The 21,708-nt window shown below is 36.3% G+C and overlaps 1 protein-coding gene across 1 annotated transcript in view; it reads right to left on the reverse strand.

The window, feature by feature from the left end:
* The window catches only part of TMEM131 (transmembrane protein 131), a 96,339-nt gene that overhangs the window by 43,009 nt on the left and 31,622 nt on the right, over window positions 1-21,708 (reverse strand). The window contains exons 4-11 of the mRNA XM_068681136.1: window positions 15,029-15,097; window positions 7,535-7,658; window positions 6,549-6,665; window positions 5,593-5,715; window positions 4,409-4,489; window positions 1,459-1,609; window positions 1,317-1,373; window positions 284-345 (exon numbers count right to left, since the gene is read on the reverse strand). Coding sequence (XP_068537237.1) covers window positions 284-345; window positions 1,317-1,373; window positions 1,459-1,609; window positions 4,409-4,489; window positions 5,593-5,715; window positions 6,549-6,665; window positions 7,535-7,658; window positions 15,029-15,097 — 784 coding nt within the window. The remainder of the gene's footprint in view (window positions 1-283; window positions 346-1,316; window positions 1,374-1,458; window positions 1,610-4,408; window positions 4,490-5,592; window positions 5,716-6,548; window positions 6,666-7,534; window positions 7,659-15,028; window positions 15,098-21,708) is intronic.

The raw sequence follows: 21,708 nt of genomic DNA on the forward strand, positions 1-21,708 counted from the left end.
CTCACATGCTGAGCTGAGTTACTACTCACAAGCAGAAAAGCTTCAATAGGCTACGGTATTGTAGACGCAACCTATTATATGCTGTTGAAAGAAGGCTATGAAGCAAATTAATTTTACCATGCATACACATTATTTCTGGTCCTACTAGTAAGTTATATTTTAAATCACACATCACCTAGCTTCTAATTCTGAACACCATATGATGAAACTGGAAATTATCAGTTTTTAGGAGAGGAAGTAAATCTAAGTAGAAAGTTTCAAATTGAAAGGAAATAAAACTTACTGTAATTGGCACATCTTTTGTTCCTGAATTTAATAAATGCAGATTTAAAATTTTTGGCAGATCTGTTAAAGAACAAAAAACATACCTGGCTATTAGGCTATATTAACATGAAAACCTTATACAAAGTCATCTGCACTAACTAATTCCTCATATAAATCCACTGTTCAGTGTTTAAAAGTGAGATTAACATGATAGCACAGCCAGTCAAAATTGCTAGTACCAAGAACCTGACACACTTAAAAACTGTATTTTTGTATATAGCAGGTATTACATGCTTCAGTTAACCATTCTTATTTCTAACTCATTAAGAAATGAGCTGGCTAAAAACACTAAAATGAATGATTTTGCCAGATGCACCCATGTTCAACAGAGACTAATCTTATTTAAACTTTACATGTTAACTAAGCTGCATGGAAAAGTACTTCAGAGGCTACCTTGCAGTGTTGTGTTTTTTTTTAATGATATAAATGGACTATTTTTCATCAGTAGTGGCAAGCCCTTTTACAGCTTCAAAAGATAGCTTCAGTTTTTATTATTTTCTGTCATACACATATAATTTTTCTGATTTCAATAAATATTAACTTATGATGTAAAAAAATTAAAGTGCTGTTTACACATTTGCACCAAAAAAGATCAAATCATAAACAAATGTACTCAAGTTCATACACCTTTAGTGTTCCCTGTGTCTGAAAGTTAAAACTTATGCAGATACAAAGCAATCGTTCAAAAAAAAAAGTTCACAAAGTAAACTGACAGCAGTTTTCAAACATCATGTGTAACTGTGTAAAACTAAGGTCATCAGTAGACTTATAACTGGATGTGCAGACTGCTGTTTGCTTGTACTCATCTCAAGTGCACTCGAAGGTGAATACATTTGTGCACAGTTGAAATGGTATTATCCTATTTTTGAAACTGTCTCTTAAAGAAAAACACAGTATCACACCACAATGAATCCTGAATAGTACAAAGATAACCCGTCTTTTTTTCTCCTCCCTCTTTAAAAATACTGTTAAGTGATGAAGTATAGTTTTACCTTGTGTTCGTAGTGTACCAAAATCTAGCATTTCTGTTGATGAATAGATTCCTGGTGCTTTAAGAAAAAAAAAAAGTTAACTTTAAAAAAACGTATTACAAATTAATTAGCTGAATAACTTCAAAAATGCTTTTCTACAAACCTGTTGTAACCTCTACCTCAACAGGGAGAATGATAAATTCTGTGCTGTCTGATGCATTTGTTTTTATTCTAATGAACGCTGTATGATTATCTGCTTCTCTTGATGAAAAGCTGGCTCTCATCACTCCTTTTGTTTCATAGGGAGGAATTTCCTAATAAAATATTCAAAGCACATCTGTGAGTGTAGCAATTACAAAAATTGCTCCCACACCAAAAGAATACAACTTAAGTATAATTGTATTAAGAGAAAAAGCTGTAATAGCAGCAAGAGATAGGCTGTATGTCTTTAAAGTAACCATTACACTTAGGAGAGTTCTTTCATTTAACATGACACTGATTGAAAATAGTTAAACAAGAGGACTTTCATGCCCCATTGGTTTAAGTTCTACTTATTAAAACTCTGACAAAAGAACAGTAGGTTAAATAAATTGACAGAACCTATCAATAAGAAAAATCCAGTGACAAAAATGTTTTTGGGAACAGTAACATCAAACATTGCTTTTACACATTCTGTTTTTTCTCTAAAGCAGACACGAGGCATACACAGTTTCATACACATATAGAAACACATGTCAAAACCATCTAACTAAACTCAAATTAAAATAGTTTAGAATTGCAAGTAGCCAGAACCTTGTGGAGTTGAAACATTAACACTGCATGCTGTTCCTCTCCATATTACGGAAGGGCTAGAAAGCTCAATTTTTTTCCAATAGAAGATGAAAACCTTGATTTCAAATTTGAAGCTCCCTCCACTTCAGATGCAAATAAATATAGTAGAAAATTTTGATGAGTAGCCTTTGCACCATCTGATCTTTCTTCAGCTGACAGTTTTTTTTCTTTTATGTTTTTGATAAAGGAAACTGGACAGGACATGATTCATATGGGTGCTGATTGTCTTGCACATCTCTTCTGTGCTTTCTGTAGTACAAACTCATTATCAATCCATTGAGGAGATCAAGCCATATTTTGCATGGCATAATGACTGTAGATGTATTCTTTGGAGGTGTCAAATATCAAAGTAAGTACATCTAACTACTACTATTTGCTGAGTCCTTAAACTAAAAATTATACAGACCAGTCTAGCTCTCAAGTTGTTTCACACTTATTCAGAGACTTAACATAATGCAGCAGTTTATTAACACTTCCAAGGGTGTGATTTGACTCTTTCACACGCGTAACCAGTGATCCAAGGTTTGTCAGATCCCTGAAGTACCTTTAAACAGTTATCACAAAAACACCCCTGCATATATGGACTGCTCTGTCCAGTCACTGAAGCATTTGGCATCAATGCAATTTGAGACAACGATGCACACCCATATATCAGACTATCAGCATCGTATTTCAAATAATTTCTTCTACTTTGTGGCTTTTTCTTACTGCAATGCAGCTCTTGACATAAGCGATACAAACTTTTTTGAAACACCAATGGTTGATATGACAGCAAGGGGATTAACGCCGAATAGTACTAATCTGTCTTTCTATGCAATACACTGGTAGCTTCCACATGTGTGCCAACACTCATTTTAACTGGCAACCTGGCCCAGGGAAGCTGAAAAAGACACTTGCTCAAGAAACAGAAGTAGAAATACAGCAGGCATTTTAAAGTTTTCTGTGCTTTCACTAGTGGTCCTAACCACCAAACTGGTATGCTTGTTACCTACTTAATGACGACTACGGAATTCAACATTCCCCTTATCTTTTGTCAGTGATCTTTACAAGCAATGTCATTGGACTAAAACTGTGTCAAAGTATTAGGATTTTTTTAAAACAAACAAACAATTTTAATGTTTACTTGTAACTCCCAGCATTTGTTTGATCCTTCCACTAAATATTTGAAATACCTGCAATCTGCAATTCCTACTCACTTGTTTGCATTTTCTGCATCTAAAAGTAAAATGCTGCCATTATCGTAGACATCCTCCAGAAAAGTCAGGAATTAGTTTTTGTGATCTTTCTTGCCTTACTTGTAAATATCCTGGCCTTACTCATTACAACAGATATAACAGTCAGTAACTATAATGATACACTTGAGGAAGAGACAAGTTTTGGAGGCCAATGACTCCCAGACAAAAAACAGATGTCAAAAAAAGAGTAACTTTCATCACAGAGGAATATAGGTTTCATCTCCAGTTGGATGTTGCCAAGTTTCTGATATGCAGCACAAAGCCAAACTTCACCTTCAGGATGCTTCCAAAATTTATTTGACTTGAGGATATCAGTATGTGCTACTTCAAAACTACATTAAGCAAAGAATGCAACAAAATAGTTTTAACAGGCCAGACCAAGTGTCCATCCAACCCATTATTCTGTCTCCAGCAGCAAATATGTAGAATAGAGTAACTGCATGGCATGCATAGAAGAATATCCTGCAGAACAGTGTCTGGTCTATTTTGATTCATGATTCAGGGATTTATTGTTGCTGGACACACTTTGTTTTATTTAATAGTCCTCAGTAGGTTCTTCTTCCTTAAGTTCATCCAGCTGATTTTTCAACCCATGTAAATATTCCTAGCGATTTACTGGAAGGACTTCCTCAGTTTAAAAAAAAAAACAAAAAAAAAAACAAAAGTGTGTTTTCTCCATATTTGGCATTTTTCCTGTGGGCTAGATCCAGCTCACAAGCCATAGGAAGGACTACATTGCCCTGTATGTTCAAGTGGGTGTAATTAATCCTCTCATTTGAAAAAAGAGCTTAATGTAGATGACTTCTTGTAATTCTTCCTTCAATTATTCTTGTAATTTGTGTATTACGTATTATTCTTGTAATTCTTCCTTCAATTCCTATTACTGTGCAATTAATAGACTATGTTATTGTTTCAGTTTTCACAGGCTACTTTTAACAATTACGTGACAAGAAACAAAGTTGGTAAAAACAAACAAATCCTAACAGTATATCAAAATAAAACCTCCTCAAACACCTATAATAGATGCTGCAAGACATTACTACTCACCCATAGTTTCCTTGTACCTCCTTGTTGACCTGTTGGAAGCTCTAAATGGAGATCACCTCCACTGGAATACATTTCTACCACCTAGGGTGGACAACAGGAAAATATTAACACTCAATGTTTGGCATTAGCAACTATTTGACCATCGCAGTTTCTTATAAGTTCCCTTTCAACGATGATAAAGCTACTGCTACACTTTATCTGTTGTCTGTAGCATTTTACAGTTTGTAGATCATTTACTGAACAGTAACACAACTTCATCAGCAGATTATTCATTTACTTGTTTGGTTAGGTTCAGACATTTCAGACATTTATCCTGCTTAATATAAGAACTCTTGCCATTGCTACACTGTAAAGACACACTGTGCTATAAGAAATTATAAATCATAGAATGGCTTGGGTTGGAAGGAATGTTAAAGATCATTTAATTCCCAACCCCCCTGACACAGGCAGGAATGCCACCCACTAAATCAGGTTGCTTAAAACTCCATCCAACCTGGCCTTGAGCACTTCCAGGGCTGGGGCATCCACAGCTTCTCTGGGCAACCTGTGCCTGGGCCTCACCATACGGAGTGAAAAATTTCCTCCTAACATTTAATCTAAATCTCCCCTCTTTTAGTTTATAATAGTACTATATTGTACTTTGCAGCAAAGTCTAGAGAGAAATTCATTTTATTGTATTCGTGTCACTGGTGAACCTTTCTGGCAGTATTTATCGGATCAAGAGAACATTATTCTTTTGTTGATTAATGATAAAGCTCATCACTAATAAAATACTAATAAAACATGGATGACCACAACAACAACCTCCTTATATCAATGCAAAACAAGCAAAAGGGAGCTAAGAGATATGCCTGGATTGAAAACACAAAATCTATTTTACTTTGTTTCATTATTTTTCTCAATTACCAGTGAAGTTTAATTCTTTGTTTTGCAGTAATTACAACCATTTTTAAAATGGGAATTTTATAGTATATACTCAATCCACCAAAATATGGAGATCCATGAACATAATCTATAATTTCTAGAACTGATTTACATTTAAATAGATAAGCATTTATATAACCTGTAAAAATTCAAATATCCTCAAGTAGCTTTACAGTTCAAAGAATTTTAAGAAATACCACAATAAACAAAATTTCAGTCTAATATTAGTATAACTGAGCATGTCATGCTCTTAGGCTCACCTGCAAAGGCTCACTGTGAGGGTTATGTATATTTATTATAGGAGAAAAACTGCTATTTACAGGAACTCGTGCCCCAATAAAGGGGCGCAAACGATAGGGGTTCGGTACTCCAATGCCAAACACCTGGTTCAGAAAAAGAAAAAACAAGCTTCAGTAGCTGTATGCAATTGTCATAGCGCCTATTATAAATGTCGACTTTAGTAATCTACCTCTTTTAAATGAATTTTATAACATACTTCTAACCGAACACTTAAAATCAGCATCATGCTAAAGCACTGAAATAAAACTTGTTGCGTTTACAGCAAACAAGTATCTCTCATAGCTACTACTTACTTACACTGACATATTTAGAACACAGGAAGTCAAAATACCACATTTTTTTCTGATACTCTGAAATAGATAGCAGCTAAAGGTTAAAAAGATGTGAAATATCCTTTAATGATACAAACATGGAACAAACTACCCATATGGGAAGGGTTGTTCCTGTAGTTTTCTGAATTTTGCCATGTAAGACTTATCTTTCAACAGCAGGATTTCTCTCACTTTTCAGACTCTTTCATCTGCATGGTTTATCTTTTTGAATTTCAAGTGAATAGATTTCTTTTTTGCCAGCTTAATGAATAAAATTGTCTTGTCATTATATCAGATGAACACAGAGCAAAAGAATGAGCTAGATCACTGCAATTAACTGCTCAAATAACACACAAAAAAAAGCTGTTGGAAGGATTTAAAATCCTATATAATTCCAGCGATCTGGCTTAACAGTACCGCCCTACAGATATTTGCTGTGGTATTGCATTACAACAAGCAGCTGGGAAGGAAATTTCTTCAACTGGGCTGAAAAATATTGTTGAGCAAATATCCTTGGGCGGTTAAATACACAGTAATAGATACAGTGGTGGCTGAATCACACTTTATAACTTTTTTTCTGAAAGAATGTTCTCTACTTCTCTTACCTGATAAGTAAATACCCCATGGTTAGAAGTGTTAATAAATAAAGTATTCTCTACATTTCCCACTACTCTTGCGAGGAAAACTACATCGAAGGATGTATTGCCTCCTGGAGGAATTTTCTGGAAAAAAAATTAAAAGAACAAAACTGTTTGAGATTATTGCACATTGCAGATAAACAAAAAAATTTTGTGCTACTGAATATTTCCATGTGTTCTTTATTGAACACTGAAGTTAGAAAGCCTGTTAAAGATTAAGAAAAAAAGTTTAGAAGCATGTGATAACAAAAAAACAGTATTTTACAACTAATGTCTACTGCAAAATTATATTTAACTGTATTTTTAAGCTGAACTGTAAGTTCAGAATTCAATATCACACAAATATTTTGGACTGAGTTTAGAGAACATTGGAGAAAGGCAATTACAACTGAACTTTATGGGACCTGCTAAACCACAGGCCCTACATACAAAACTGAAACTAGATGACTATGTCTGACATTAACATGGTTAAGAGTTAACCCTACTGATACCAAGCTTTTCAACTTGCAAGTCCCTGTGACATGACTGTAGTAGTTACACCTGCATTAGGGTGACTGCTTCAGGCTAACAGCACTTCACTGGACCTACAATTTTCAAAGATTCTATGAGCAGCATGTTCCTCTACATGTTCTCAGGTAGAATACATTTAATCGTCACTTCAGCAACAAGGGATGTCTGCTGTTAAACTCTCTGTGACAGCATATACTTCCACCTCTGACAGCACTCCTATAAAATATATTCTTTCTTTTCTTCTACTAGGGTTTGCATGCGTTTCCACACTCAGGTCAAATTTGCTTGGTAACAGTTTTGAGATCAAGAACCAATGCATCTTAAACACTTTAAGGTATGTAATTATTGCAATAAGTAGCTCTGTTAAAGAAGCAGCAGCGCAAGCAGGAATCAAGTTCACTTTCAGGAAAAAAAAAAGAATTGGAAAAAGCAGAATAGCTTACCCTATTTTGAAAAAATGATGCATGAAAATGCGATGTTGTAGCAGATATTGATACTAATGTAATTGTTTCTTCTGAGCTAGGGTTATGTAGGTAAACTTTTTCCATTTTTGGCATTCCAACCGGCCTGTCAAAAAACAAAACGTTTTAGAGTTAGAATTCTGGAAAACAGAAAAACACAACACTGGGCTTTGCCCCCTTAAGCTAGATAGGTACAAAGCAATAGTAAACACTGATAATAAAACTTTGCATTAAATGTTGGTGTTTTTTTTTTTTGTTGTTCTTTTCTTCTGAAGTAATATGCACATTCAATCTTAAAGAAAGACTTAGTTTTTCTGTTCTCTTATGGATTACTTTTTGTGGAGGTTTACTTAACACCTTATAACTTGGTATTTATCCAAAAATAAATGCTATTTTTCAGGTTTCTATTTCACAATCAGAAGAAGCAAAAATCCCTATTCCTATGCTAGAACCTTCAAATAATCCTCTTACTTCAAGCATTCCTTCAGTGACATCAGTATAGATGGACTCGAGCATTTTATCTGCTTGGTAACTGAGACTCCCATAAGCCAGCAATTTCACAGTTAATTCATTGTTTAGAGAAAGCAATCATGCCTTAAACAAGTACTTTCTGAATCTACTGACAGAAAAAAATTGAATGAAATGAAACAGCTCAACTCCTCTGACACTGAAGGAGGCTCTTTCAGCCTCTCCTGAGGATCAGCTGCCTGTTCCCAATTCTCACTGCAATTTCTCACGCTCTCCAGCTGAAGACAAGTTCCCAGCACCTTGTTGCAACTCTCGCTTGCCATAGTGCAGTTTCTCTTCCCCTGACCATGCTCAGGAAGCTCTCCAAGAAGAAGGGGAACCCATCCTCTTCCTCTATTACATTGTGCTCCAATGAGTCTTCATAAGAGGAGCTTAACAGCCAACACCAAAAACAAAGCAGAATCATTCCAGCCAACAACAGCAGCAGGAATTGATAGAATGAGGTAGATTTTGAGCACTGTATTACTTAGGAGCAACCTACATGATGAGCACATCACCTGTGCTCTCAGCAGAGAACCAACTATGTACAGAAAACCTAGGATCGGAGTTGATTGAAGTATCACTTTTTAATGATGTGTACATAACGTGTGAAATAGCACAAAGCCAAGAGAATCGTGTTGAATGAACTGCTAATACTGTTCCTGTCAGAAAGGGAGTGGGGAAGTAAAACCCATTATCCCTGGAAACATTCCAAGTGCTAACAACCTCTTAAGGCCTGATCACTTTCCCTGTGCTGAGAAGAGGTGAATATAAGTCATATAAGTATATTCGAGAGGCTAAAAGCTATAAAAACAACTGGTAAGCAAGCAGTCACTTGACAGACACCACAGTTCACTGAACTTCAGACTCCAGACTAAAACACCACATTATAGGTGAAAGGCAACAGTCATTAAAGAGGAATTCTATTGCCAGGACGACCTTTTATTTTACTGTTTTGTTGACCATTCTGATTTTGTAACAAGTCTAATATTTTGTTTTCCTCAAATGTTGCTTTCCTTGTGTACTTTAAGCTTGATGTTAGCCAAATATACAGAAATATGAAGAACTTTGCTTTACCTCGATTTTACCATGTCTGATAGAGGAAAAAACAGGCAATGTGCTCCAGACACCTTTCATGAACCTACATCCAAGGCAAAAACCAGCTAAGGGATGCTCTCCAGGCTGTGGATTATCGAACCACAACCACCTGCACAAACACAGTATTACCTGGTGCCAAGTTTAACAGAATTTCCTGGAGCAGTCACAGCTAGCACATTTCATTGCAAGAAGCTGGTACAGACACACACCTTCAGGCAAACGTGAATTGTCAACACATGCAAGATTTTGCTCCTGATCTTTTGTCTCTGCAAAATGCTAGGTCCACCTACACTGATAAAAAAAGATACATCAACCTGGATGAGAAGATGATAATTAACAGTGCTGAGGTGCCTGTTGAAATGGGTAAATAAAATAAGCCTGCATTGACGTTTTTTTTACTGCTGCACCTCAACTCTTTTTAATATTTGAGTTAGCATCTGCAGTACACTGTAAGCACATCTTTGTGATGGCATTAATTTCTACTCTAGGGATCAAGAGGTAGATTGCTTTAACTAAAAGAAACCAGCTACAGCAAAAAGTTGGGGAGACAAGTCCTTGAGCTATTGGCTCAATCTTAATGTGGAAAAATATCTAACTACTCACTATAAAGCGAACATGGATTGAGAAACTGTCCTGTTAAAAGAATAACTACCATTTCTTATTGCATATAGTTTAGATACTTCCGTAAAAAAGACAGCCGAACTTACAAAAACTGATACCAATCCATTTGTTAAAAGCAAATGAAGTAAATTCAGCAGATACATTCTTTCTCTTCCATCTCCTACTCTTTTCAATGAGACTAGAGAGAGAGAAGAAGTCAACCAAAAGCTTCCCACTTAGATTAGGAAATGCTTGGAGTTACCCCTGGAGACTGAAAGGGAATGCCTTCTGCACCCTGCTGTTAAGAAAATGCTAGCTCCTCACATGAAGGAAGCCTGTGTGGTGTTCAAGAGTAGGGAATTAGTGAATAGAGCACTCTTCCTGTTTGACACAGGACTATACACATCACTGGCTGAAGCGACCCATGCATGCTACTTCACTAACTGAAGTTAGAGTAACTGAAGCATGGGAGTTTGAGAATGCAAATACGTCTCATTAACTGAGAAAATCAAAAGAAAACAGAAGGGATCTATATACTAGCCTATAGGCCAATTGTTTATCAGCTACCAGATTATTGATTTGTTATAAGACGGTATAAAGTTCTTTTCTATTACACTTGACAAAAAAATTGCACCCACGTAGCATACAAAACAAAGCAAATGCCCCATTTTATATTAGGAATCTGAGTCTGATCCCATTAGAAGCATCATGATTTTTCCAAACAGTTAGCAAAGCCCTGTGTTCAAAACACCACTAGTTGAGTCCTAACCAGTAATGTCACCAGCTGTGATTTGAATGAAGTTAGTAGTGTAATAAGCTGTTGTTTGCTTTGGCAGCATTTCTACGTGCAAACAAAAGCGGAGGTAGATCTGGACTAAACGGCAATTTACTGTCAACAGTTTCATACATTTAACCAACTCCAACAGAAATGAAAATTCCATTTTGCAACATTAAAAAAAAAAAAATCTAACAATCTCAACTTCGAGAACTTGAAGGATATCAAATGTACTGTATAAATGCTTGGCTGCACATTATAGGTACTTTATAAGCCCTTTCACCATTTATAAATATACCTGTTTGAAATATAAGAAACAATTATTATTTACAACACCTAATGATTTGGATAAACACTTCAGTTGATAAAATTCTCTGCTATTTACTGTTAAGAGATCAGAGTTCTTGAAAAAAAAGAAATCAGTTTACTGATTTCCCATGCTCTTTTCTTAACTTAAGCCATACACTTGCAGGAAAGTCTCAAATATCCGAGCACTGCCAAATAATTCCTTTCAAGGCTATCTGAAGCCTTCAAAGATGAAATATCCTTCCAAGTACTACAGCTCACAGATGTGAAAATGCTACTAAATCCCCCTAAGCAAAATATTTTAAAGAAAATGCAAAACAAGGTTGTTGATAAACAGAAAGCTGAAAGACAGCTTTTCAGAATACTGCCCTACAACCAAGAAAACTTTGAGCAAGGTCCCGTTCTACAAACAAAGTGAGCACTGCAAGAATGCCCATCCACCACAGAAGCACACTAAAAGCATCTTTTCACATGCTACCATTCATTACTCTGAAAAGCAGAGGTAGCAAGACAACTTCAGCTTTAAAAGTAATTTAACATTTAAAACCTTTGATGGTAAGCAGTTCTAGCTTATATTGCTAGTATCCTAAACTTCTCAATACCCAAATACTCCATTATCAGAAGTTAGTTCTGCCAAAAGTTAATCACGAAGAACTTATTAACTTTTACTTTTGATATTGTCGGAGTTGAATTAACCCAGATGAAAGCAATGTATCCAGATTTATCAAGATTCAAGTTTTATCACAAAGCTGGTGCAAGATCAGAATGCAAGCTACCCAGCATCAGTAGTCTTCATCTAAGATGGACCACCTGCAAAAGCTCCAGTATGGAGATGCATGCCAAACGGAGAAAGTCATATAGGTAATGACTGTCCTGCCAAAACAACCCCTGAGCTCCCAAAGTTATGGGAGACAACCCAATGGTTACTCTTTTCACAGTAAAAAACAGGTTTTTGTGTTAAAAATAAATCAAAAATAAAAATCAAGTATTCCACCTAGTCTAAGCAGTTCCCTGGAGCACTGATCTGAAAGAACTTGCCTCAGTCCCACCCCATTCCCAGAGGCCTATTGTATAACAAGAACGTTTGGGATCTTCTGAGATGAACTAAAGATTTGCTTATCGTAACATACAGCACACATTTCCTTTGATAAATTTGTGATTACCTGGACTGTCTCCAAAAGGGTAGAATATTGTATTGGTTGTTTTATATTAAAACAGCATTAAAAAAACCACACCAGTTATAAAACAGAAGTTTAAAGCCACTGAAATCTCATCTCCAGGTGGAGCACAGGATGTGTACCTACAGCATCAATTTATGAAGTGAATACTGATTTTGATTTTCTATGATCACTAGATAAAATAGCTTTTAATAAATATCAGGTGCTCATGTCAGCATGTTTTTGAAACATCTGATTAAACCCAAACAATATTAGCAGATGAAAAATGTCACAAGGATAGGATACCTTATGACTGAAATCAAATAGTGCAACCTTATTTAGCCTAGGAATAATACATGTTGATAGTTCTACATTAATACGAACTTTGAACAAGCTTACTCTACTCAATACTACCTACTAACAAAACCCTGTTTAGGTACAATTCTTATTAAGAAACTAAAGATGCATTTTGTGCCTTTTCTATAACCCATTATTTTCTATAACCCATTATAACACAAAAGGAAAAGACAGAAATTGAGCATGAAAAGGCTGCCTAATTTAAAGCTATTGGCTTTTTGCTTTTAAGTCTGCATTATATGACTTCCAAGGTGGTTGGCACCTTCAGTTTATTCACACCATAAAGCTGAGTTACTCAGCATTTCTCCAAGTTGGTTCACTTTTATTTTAATGCTTAAAAATAGATTTTAAAGTGAACTGTGTGGATTCAGATCAAAACCTTTTCTAAAGCTCTTTTTGACATCTTACTGAAGTTTTAAAAAATTAGAAGACGATTTCTGCATGAAGTTATGATGAAAACCATGACAGCTAACTGATCATATACTTCTAGATTCAAAAAATAAAATGAAAAATAAAATACATGAAGAACCAAGGTCTGACACACAGGTTTCCCATTTTAACTGATAATAATTAGCAATCCCCTGGTACAGTTCTGTATTTATTGTACGGAATTGTTTATGCCTTTCCTGTGTAATGCAAATCAATTACTTTTAACAGTGTACTAGAGCTATACTGTTTTGGTGCTTTTAGCACCGACAAGAACATCTTACATAAAAAGCCAAAATATAATGAAGAACAGATAAAAAAAAAAAAAAGGAAGCATCTCTGGAAATCCACAATAAAAGCACATGCAGCTTTCTTCAGAGAAGCAGGTAAACTACAGATGACCTTTAAAAGTAACATCCTTCAAACTACATCAAAAGAATACTTTATTCATATCCACCTAGAATCAAAAAGCTATATAAAATATAATTTTAAACATCAAATTCTATAATTATATAAGCTGAAAACATAATTTTAAGAGAAATTCACTTAAAAACAAATCAATAAGCAAGTTTTTACAGGATTCTAGTTAAACTGCTGAGCAAACTGCTGTACAAGTTTGAGTCTGTACTGCACTCCCCATTATAATTTAACTATAACATAATGGTGTTTGTTATAGCAAAGATGCAACAGAGCCAGGCTTACCACTAGGTATTTTACTACTCAGTTTAGAACCTCAATATCCTCTTAGCTATGACCAGTTACTGACAAATAAATAAGGAAAAAACATATGAAACGTTAGCAGTTCTGATACTTTGAATAAATAGTAAGGAGGGGAATAGAGTGATTTATTATGTTGCTTTCCTAATCAGAATATTACAAGTCTATGGATTATTGTATTTCTGTCAGACTGAAATACAATAACCTCTATAAAATGCGGCATTTCCATATAGCTTAGCTATTTAGTGACATTAAGGTGTTTTTTTGTTTGTTTGTTTTGTTTTGGATAAAGACTATTTCTGGAAAACCACTGTCTGCAAACAATATTATAGTTACAGCTTCTCCTTCTTCAGAAACACCTAAGCAAGTGCTGTATCAATACACAGGAGCCTCCTTGCATGTATCTATAGTCACTGCACCGACCATACATTGGTATGTCCTACAGACAAGGAGTACTATGGTTTTTATTAATAATTTGTGGTTTATTTGAAAATAAAACAGCTTTTCATCCAGATGCAGTGCTGGCTGAAGATGGTGGAAATTTATGTCACAAGCAATACTGCACTAGGACACGCCTGGGCTGTTTTCCTTCTACCTTGTTGAAGTGTTAACAAAACATAGGAAATGTCATCACTTCACGTTACATTGTGCCAAAATATCAGTCAAGCACAGACACTGCTGCACCTCTGCACACCAAGGCCGGAACTGATTTCAGCTGTTAACAAGAAAGTGACGGTAGCTACCTATAATACAGTAACCAGTCACTAGAAAGAAGAAATTCCATAGCAGTTGTCATGAAAAACAATTACAGATAGGTATCTCTTAAAACAAAAACAGCCTTCCTCCTCTGTCTTCTACCTTTTAGAGAAGTCATGTCTGCTGTAAACCATTCAATTCATCCACTGAGAATCAAAATAGCAACTAGGTGTGAGATGGAACACGGGCCCGGTCACGGAGGAGCCTCAGAGCTGCATGTTCACAACTCTACATCACTGTTCTAATAACTGCAGATCTATTGACAAAATTTCTGTCAAAGTTTCTTTTTGTACTGGACCATTTCACAGCTTACAGGTTGGTCAAACACTTAAAAGAGTAGCACCAAGTGTGTAAGCACTCACAAGAGCACTAGAACAAGCCGTGAGGATGACAAGAATATTGTGCACCTTTCAAGTTGCACCTGACACACTGGAGTACCAGCTCTCTGAGGTAGGGTATTTATAGGCAGAAAGGTAGAATTGCTTCAGTATGTTAGAAGTCTAAATTGAAAACTGTTTCCATTCTTCAGAGCAGTTGTACAAGGACATACTCCAGCCCTGGGTACTCTGTGGAAGTGATTTCTACACAAAGACTGATGATGTGCAGCTACATGATGTTTAAGACCACATACATCAGCTCTTGAATGTGCAGGTCAACTACATGTACAGATGAGGTATCAATGCAATCTGTATACTCAATCTTTTCCTCCAGTTTTAAATGTTCTTCGGATTTATCCTATTTGTCTAAACAAATTGATCAAAAGATTTGTCCACTTACTGTTCATGGAAATCTAGCATTGGTGGCTCGAACCGGAGAGGTCGGCAATTTCCCCGATATAGGGATACACTGCAAGAAAAATGAAAATGCTGTAAGAGATACTGTAGATGATACATTTTTGCTCCTTTCATCTTGAATTGCCCTGTCTTAGCAGAAGATTTATGAATACTAATAACAGCATAACTAATTCAATAGAAGAAAGAGACTAACACACTTGCCCAGTCAGAATATCAATTTTACCAATATTACATGAATATGTCGTGCCTACAAGAAAGACTACCCAAGAGTACAATTTTTGGAAATGGATATTATAGAAACATCAGTCATCACTATTTAGAGGAAAACTAAGTATAACAGTAAACTAGACAGGTTTATATATTTTTTCATAGCTATATCCAAACATCCTCCTCAGAATATATAACAAAGACATTCACATGCACATCATAAGTTTCTCTACTTACAACCACACTAGCACATAAACCATCCTGGACCAATTTGCTAATACTGAGGCCATATGCGAGAAACCAGACCATGTCTCTACTGTTAAGATCTCCGAAGTACAACTACTTTGCTCTAGAAACATTCCTTGGCTTTGCCTGTACTAACCTCCTGCTGGTAACTGTTTTGGAGAATGCTAGCAGATGAAGGCTAAAACTGAAATACCACCCAAACAATCCAGCAGTAAAGACCATAAATTATCTGGAAACATTCTCTGGTACTGCTTATTTTACCAGAACAGTCGTAGTCAAAGAGCACAATCAATAAGCCACAACTTAAGAGTATTATGGCAGTTTAATTGACAGAAACACTTTCTCGTTCACCATGAAGCGACTGCAACCACACCTCTGCATCTCTGTAACACTCTGTCTTGGGCTGGGTAAAATTAATATCCACACAATGAACATACAACATAGGACAATGTAAAAAGAAACAAACAGGAAAGGCTAAAGATTGGCTCAAGATCAATGACAGCTAAATGGCTCAAGATCGATGGCTCTGCTTTTTCTTTAGATGCTTCTTTTTCTGATAGTAGAATAATACTTTGCCTTCCGATCCTTGTTTTCTGACTTAGTATTAACAATGACAGACTCCCGAAGACTGAATTGCAACCAAACATCCTGAGTAAACAGAGCTGCTCCACAAAGGCCACCAGGGCAGCAGAACCACCCAACTCTGCCTCCACAGAGAAAAAAGCAGAGAGGTAGAAGATACCTTGGGGTTGGGCTTATGACAGCTGAGGTCTTAAACTTGATCAATCGAAGTCCATCCAGCACACTTCCAGGAAGACAAATTATCAGATTCAGATGCCTTTCCACAATCCAGAACCATTTAAAGGAGTAAAACTTCAAAAATGGGTATTAAATCTTCCCTGTATTCTCAAATAGCCTAGATTTGGGCAGTGACAACACCATCATATTTTATAACAAATTCAAGAACTCTCCACGATTCACTCCAGCATTCTATAACAGAATCTTCCCGCTTCAAGTACATGTGTAATAGGGAGGTCTACTTATGTTGATTGTTATACAGCTCTCCAGGTTTGGATGTTGAACTGTTTTCAATGCTGCTTAGAGCTTAGCCATTGAAAATAGCCTTATTCATATGATAAAACTAAAACACTGTTTTATACTTACTCTTATCTCAATAGACAGCTTTAGTCACACACTCATCTCAGAACAGCAAAAGTGAAGGTGCAAGACAAAAATAACAATTTTTGCTGCTGTCAATTGCTGCTATGACTTAGAGTATTCAGAGAGCACTTGGGTATACCTTCTCAGTCTAAAACCGATCCTCACAGGAACATGTGCTCAGCAAAACAAAAGTTAAAAAAGACAATTAAGTTGGAAAATTATATTAGCATTAATATTTTGAAAGGATAAGATGTATTTAAAACACGTCTTTGAAGTGATCAACTCACTTTTCCAAGTTTACTGTAAAATTAAAAAAACATTTTGAGTGCCCTTTAACTGAGAAGGTCAAAAAAGGCCATGCATCCCTATTATCAACATAGTCCTAACACTAAATGGAACTACTTTTCTTCTAGAATGACTGTTAAAGCAGTTCTTTCAGTAATACTCTACAATTTCTCCCTATTTTAAACCTCTGAATAGTCAGCCATGCAGCACCTCTGTTGTTGTGTTTGGTTGTTTTAATGAAGAACGCATTTCTTGGTAAAAAGAATTAACTTTTAAAAAGTTATCAGATATATTTACAATATTTACAAAACTGATTGCAAAGATCTTTATTTCAAATGCATTGAAAATAGTCAAGAGTCACTTAACCTAATCACAAAAATCAGGACATACTCAACTCTTCACATAGTTGAAAGGTTTAAGTATCATTCTCTCAGAATTCACAGCTATGTTATCCCGAATAACCACTTAGACAACACAGAATTTTTAAATGGCTGAATTTTGGTAATGGCAGCTACATCCTAACAAATGCCAATTATAATAAAAGTAACTGTAATAAGGTTCAAATGGGAACAAACAATCTAAGAATTCCCAAACTTTGTCTACTTAAAGGCCCAACATGAGTCAACTTGCAGCAGACCTACAAAACGGTGATAATGTCTGCTCTGCTGGGCACTTGCTCACTGAAGGCTGGATACACCCATGGGTAGGGCAACTTTACAGCATAATGACATTTAAGTTAATTATTATGCATGCATGTAGAGCTATAGCTTGCTTCCCAGACTAATATAAGAATTTAAACATTTTTTGTTCCCTACCCCTCCGAGTTGTCTAACCTTCAAAGTGCAAAGAACATGAAAAAAAGATGCAACTGAATGAGAAAGAACTTCTGACATCTGCCAACAAGCTCCAGCAGACAAGAATTAGCCAGAAGTCATCTGAGTCTATGAGGTTTCAGGAAAGTCTAGTTCCTCAAAGTGGTTTAAGATGGTCCCTAAACTTTTACCCTTCTGTGAGAGTTTTGACTTTAAAAGTAAGACTTGAGAGTGAAGACCTACAAGCAGTCCTGGAAAAAAAAAAAATCCCTCACTGTACCATCCATTCTGTCACCAAAGTGAGAAAGCAGCATATTACAAGTTGTGATTGAGAGAAGGCGATAAACTCCCAATAAGTTTTAACCATCTTTATAACTGCATCTGTAGTAAAAATATCAATACCTGGGAAGAGCATAGGTGAAATGGATATCCACCAGTGCCGAGATACAGTATTCTATTATCTAAGGACATTCTGCAAAATTTTATTAAAATGTTTTGCTGCTTATCATAGCACGCTACATATTCAATTTTAATCACCCACGCACACCTCTGCATTTGGACAAAGTGTTTGTCAAATATAATAGAGTTCTGCAAAGTTGGGCAGTAACTGGTTTTCTGTATTCTCCCTTTATCTTTCTAGCTGTTCTGGGATTTCTGGAGGAGGTCGGTGCTCTGTGGAATCTTATCTGTACCATCTTTAATTGCTACTGAGGAAAATTCAAATCTAACATTACTCTACATGTATTTTTCCCACGTTACTTTTACATTCGTTTAAAGGGTTTTACTTCCTTTCCTGTGCTGTAAATCAGCAATAAAAAGACAACATCATTAAACCGTCAAATGGCAAGAAATTTCATGATTTTAGCAACACTTAGGCTCTTAGAAAGCCACTACTTCGTTATTTCTACTACCACAAAATAAAATGAAAATGTCTCCAAAAATAGCTATGTGAATTTTTAAAGTAACAAACAGTCAAATTTCTCATAATGAGTACTTTTTATGCCAGAATGTCCTTGAAAGAGTCACCTAAAAGCAGAACATTTTTGGCTAAAATAAGTAAGTAACCAATCACATTTCCCTGACCACACCCAGAACTTGTAAACGTTAAAAAAAATTAAGGTTGAGCAGCAAATATTGGAAGATGTATTTAAATTTTTATAGTTAAAAGGATTTTAGAAATATGGGTATTAAAAGTAGCCTCAGGGAGAATGTCAGCTCCCACAAAACATTTGACCCCTTAGATATTTGGCAGTAGCCACAGCTATAAGCACAGATGAATAAAGAACACTAGCAAGAAAGGCTTCTCATAAACTACACCCAGCTAGTGGCTGGCTCAGTTATGCCAACATTAACCCTTTATCAGGAAAACATACTCATAATATCAGAAGTTAAAATCCAAAGTTTTCTTCCTGAGGGGTTGTCTGGGGAACGGGTGGGGAAAAGATAGAGAGAAGTTTGAATAGATGCGCTGTAGCCTGATCACAGGCAAGAACAAAACAAAAATTAAATGGGTAGTTCATTTCCCTCCTTCCAATTAGCGGTAAAAAACAAATCAAAGAAATGAATAAACTGCCTAGGTGGGGAAGATATACAAGCCGTACCAAGAAAGATAATAAGGACCATGAAGGATAAGTCATCTATAGAAGTTAAGCATGTGGAAGAGACACTCAGGAGATTTCAGTACTGCCATTTAAAAAATCACCTAGAAAGAAAATACCTATAAAGAAAAATGCATGCAAAAGCAGTAACGGGGGGTGGGGGGTGGAAATTGCATATTCACTTTGCAACACGGCATTGAAAAGTGTGCAATGCTGGTCTTTATCACACTATGACTGAATGACAAATAGGCCAGTGATCTGCAGTGGAATGGGCAGTTTGTATATTTCTTTTATAATACGAAAATGAGGAGATTTTTCAAATCTGCAAAGCCACTGTTTTTATTAGAACACACTCTAAAAACACCAAAACTTCAAACACAGAAAGCTATCTTCTTGGACAAGAAATTAAAAAAAAAAAAAGGAAGATCTGTGGCCTAAGCCTCTTTTTCAAAGACCACTAAGAACAGGTCTAACGAGAAGGGACCTGGGGATGATAAACTCAACATGAGTCAGCAATGTATGCTTGCAGACCAGAAAGACAACTGTATCCTGGGGTGCAAAGCAGAAGAAGTGTGGCCAGCAGGGCAAGGGATGTAATTTCCCCTCTCTGCTCTGCTCTCATGAAACCCCACCTGGGCCCTGCATTCAGCTCTGGTGGCCCCCAGCGCAAGAAGGACTCAGAAACATTAGCATGAGTCCAGAGGAAGGTCACAAGGATGATCAGAGGGTTCCTATGAAGACAGGCTGAGGAAGTTCGGGTTGTTCAGCTTGGAGAAGAAAAGGCCCCAGGGAGACCTACATTGTGGCACCCTTCCAATACCTAATGGGGACCTACAGGAAAGTTGGGGAGGGACTCTTATCAGGGCGTGTAGTGATAGGACAAGGGGTAATGGCTTTAATCTAAAAGAGGATAGGTTTAGATTAGATATTATAAAGAAATTCTTTACTGTCAGGGTGGTGAGGCCTTGGAACACGCTGCCAGTGAAGCTGTGGATGCCCCATCCTTGTAGGTGTTCAAGGCCAGGCTGGATGGGGCTTTGAGCAATCTGGCCTAGCAGAGGGTGTCCCTACCCATGGCAAGGGGTCTGGAACTGGATGATCTTTAAGGTCTCTTCCAATCCAAACCATTCATTGATTCTGTGACCACAAAGTTTCATTGTTTCTTGGGAGACAAAAAAGTTGCACATAATCCTCAAGTCCCAGTAAAGGCACCTTCTTTTTGCCATGGAGGCACAATGATTTAAACAAGATATTATTCCACTTAAACTCCATAAAGACTGACTCTACATAAGATAAAATACATTCACCACAGGTCTTATAAGTTCCATCTTTATTCCTTGATTCATGTTTTCATCCTTGCAATCTGACTGACATATTGCAGCACGTATAGCTGTAGCATACGTGGAAAATTTATGCTGCAGCATGAAGTGGAAAGATTAAACAGAGACTTCACAGGCAAGAAATGAACAGGCAGAAGTCCTGAAGGGCAGAGAGAAGCCTCCATTGTTGGGGACAGGAAAATAAGAAAGATGTAGGGAAGGTGCAGCAACAAGAATTTTCAAGTTTTATGCAGACTTTTTTGACTAAGTCAAACTTCTTTAATTAAAAAGCAAATGAGAAGTTAGGATAATACAAGTTTGACAAAATTTACATTACCATAATACAGAAATTGCCTCAAGCTTCAGATTAAAATATGCAGTAACTGCCTTATTTCAATACATAACATTAACTCTTCTCTTTTACATTATCACAGTAAAGATAAAGTGAACTTATATTTTAATTTCATCTGAAATGAAAGACTTGCCATATCCTCATAGATTTTTCATGTTTGCTCTTTCCCCCTATTACCCCGCCTTCCAAGTTCACTTAGAAATCTAATACAAGGTAAGCCAGAACTTATAATATTTTCGTACAAAACAGAAGATTTACATCACAGGATTTATGTCAATGTCTAATCAGGAGGCAGTGGAGTCTTGCAACAAGTGATACAAATAGAATGAAGGCTTTTTAGGTATAAATTGAAAAAAGTAATGTCCCCCCCCCCCCCCCACAAGATTTTTTAAAACTTCTTGCAAAGAGATACTCTTAAACTCATACTTAGGCAACCTAGATCTATATACATATCAAAATAAGAACTTTTCATTAACTCCTCTGAAATTAAACAGTTTAGTCCTTCCCCTAGATTTCTTTGGGAAGAAATGGAAACAGCCTGTGAAAAAGTCTAGCTGTATTTCTTTAAATAGCTATGTTGTACATCCCATCTTGTTGAATGCTATTGTATAAGAAAAATGCTTCATTATTGCCATTCAATGCATACCATTAAATGCAAGGGAGTGTTTGAGGAGTCTTCAGAA

Source organism: Anas acuta, chromosome 1 (genome assembly GCF_963932015.1).
Source record: "Anas acuta chromosome 1, bAnaAcu1.1, whole genome shotgun sequence".
NCBI lineage: Eukaryota > Metazoa > Chordata > Aves > Anseriformes > Anatidae > Anas > Anas acuta.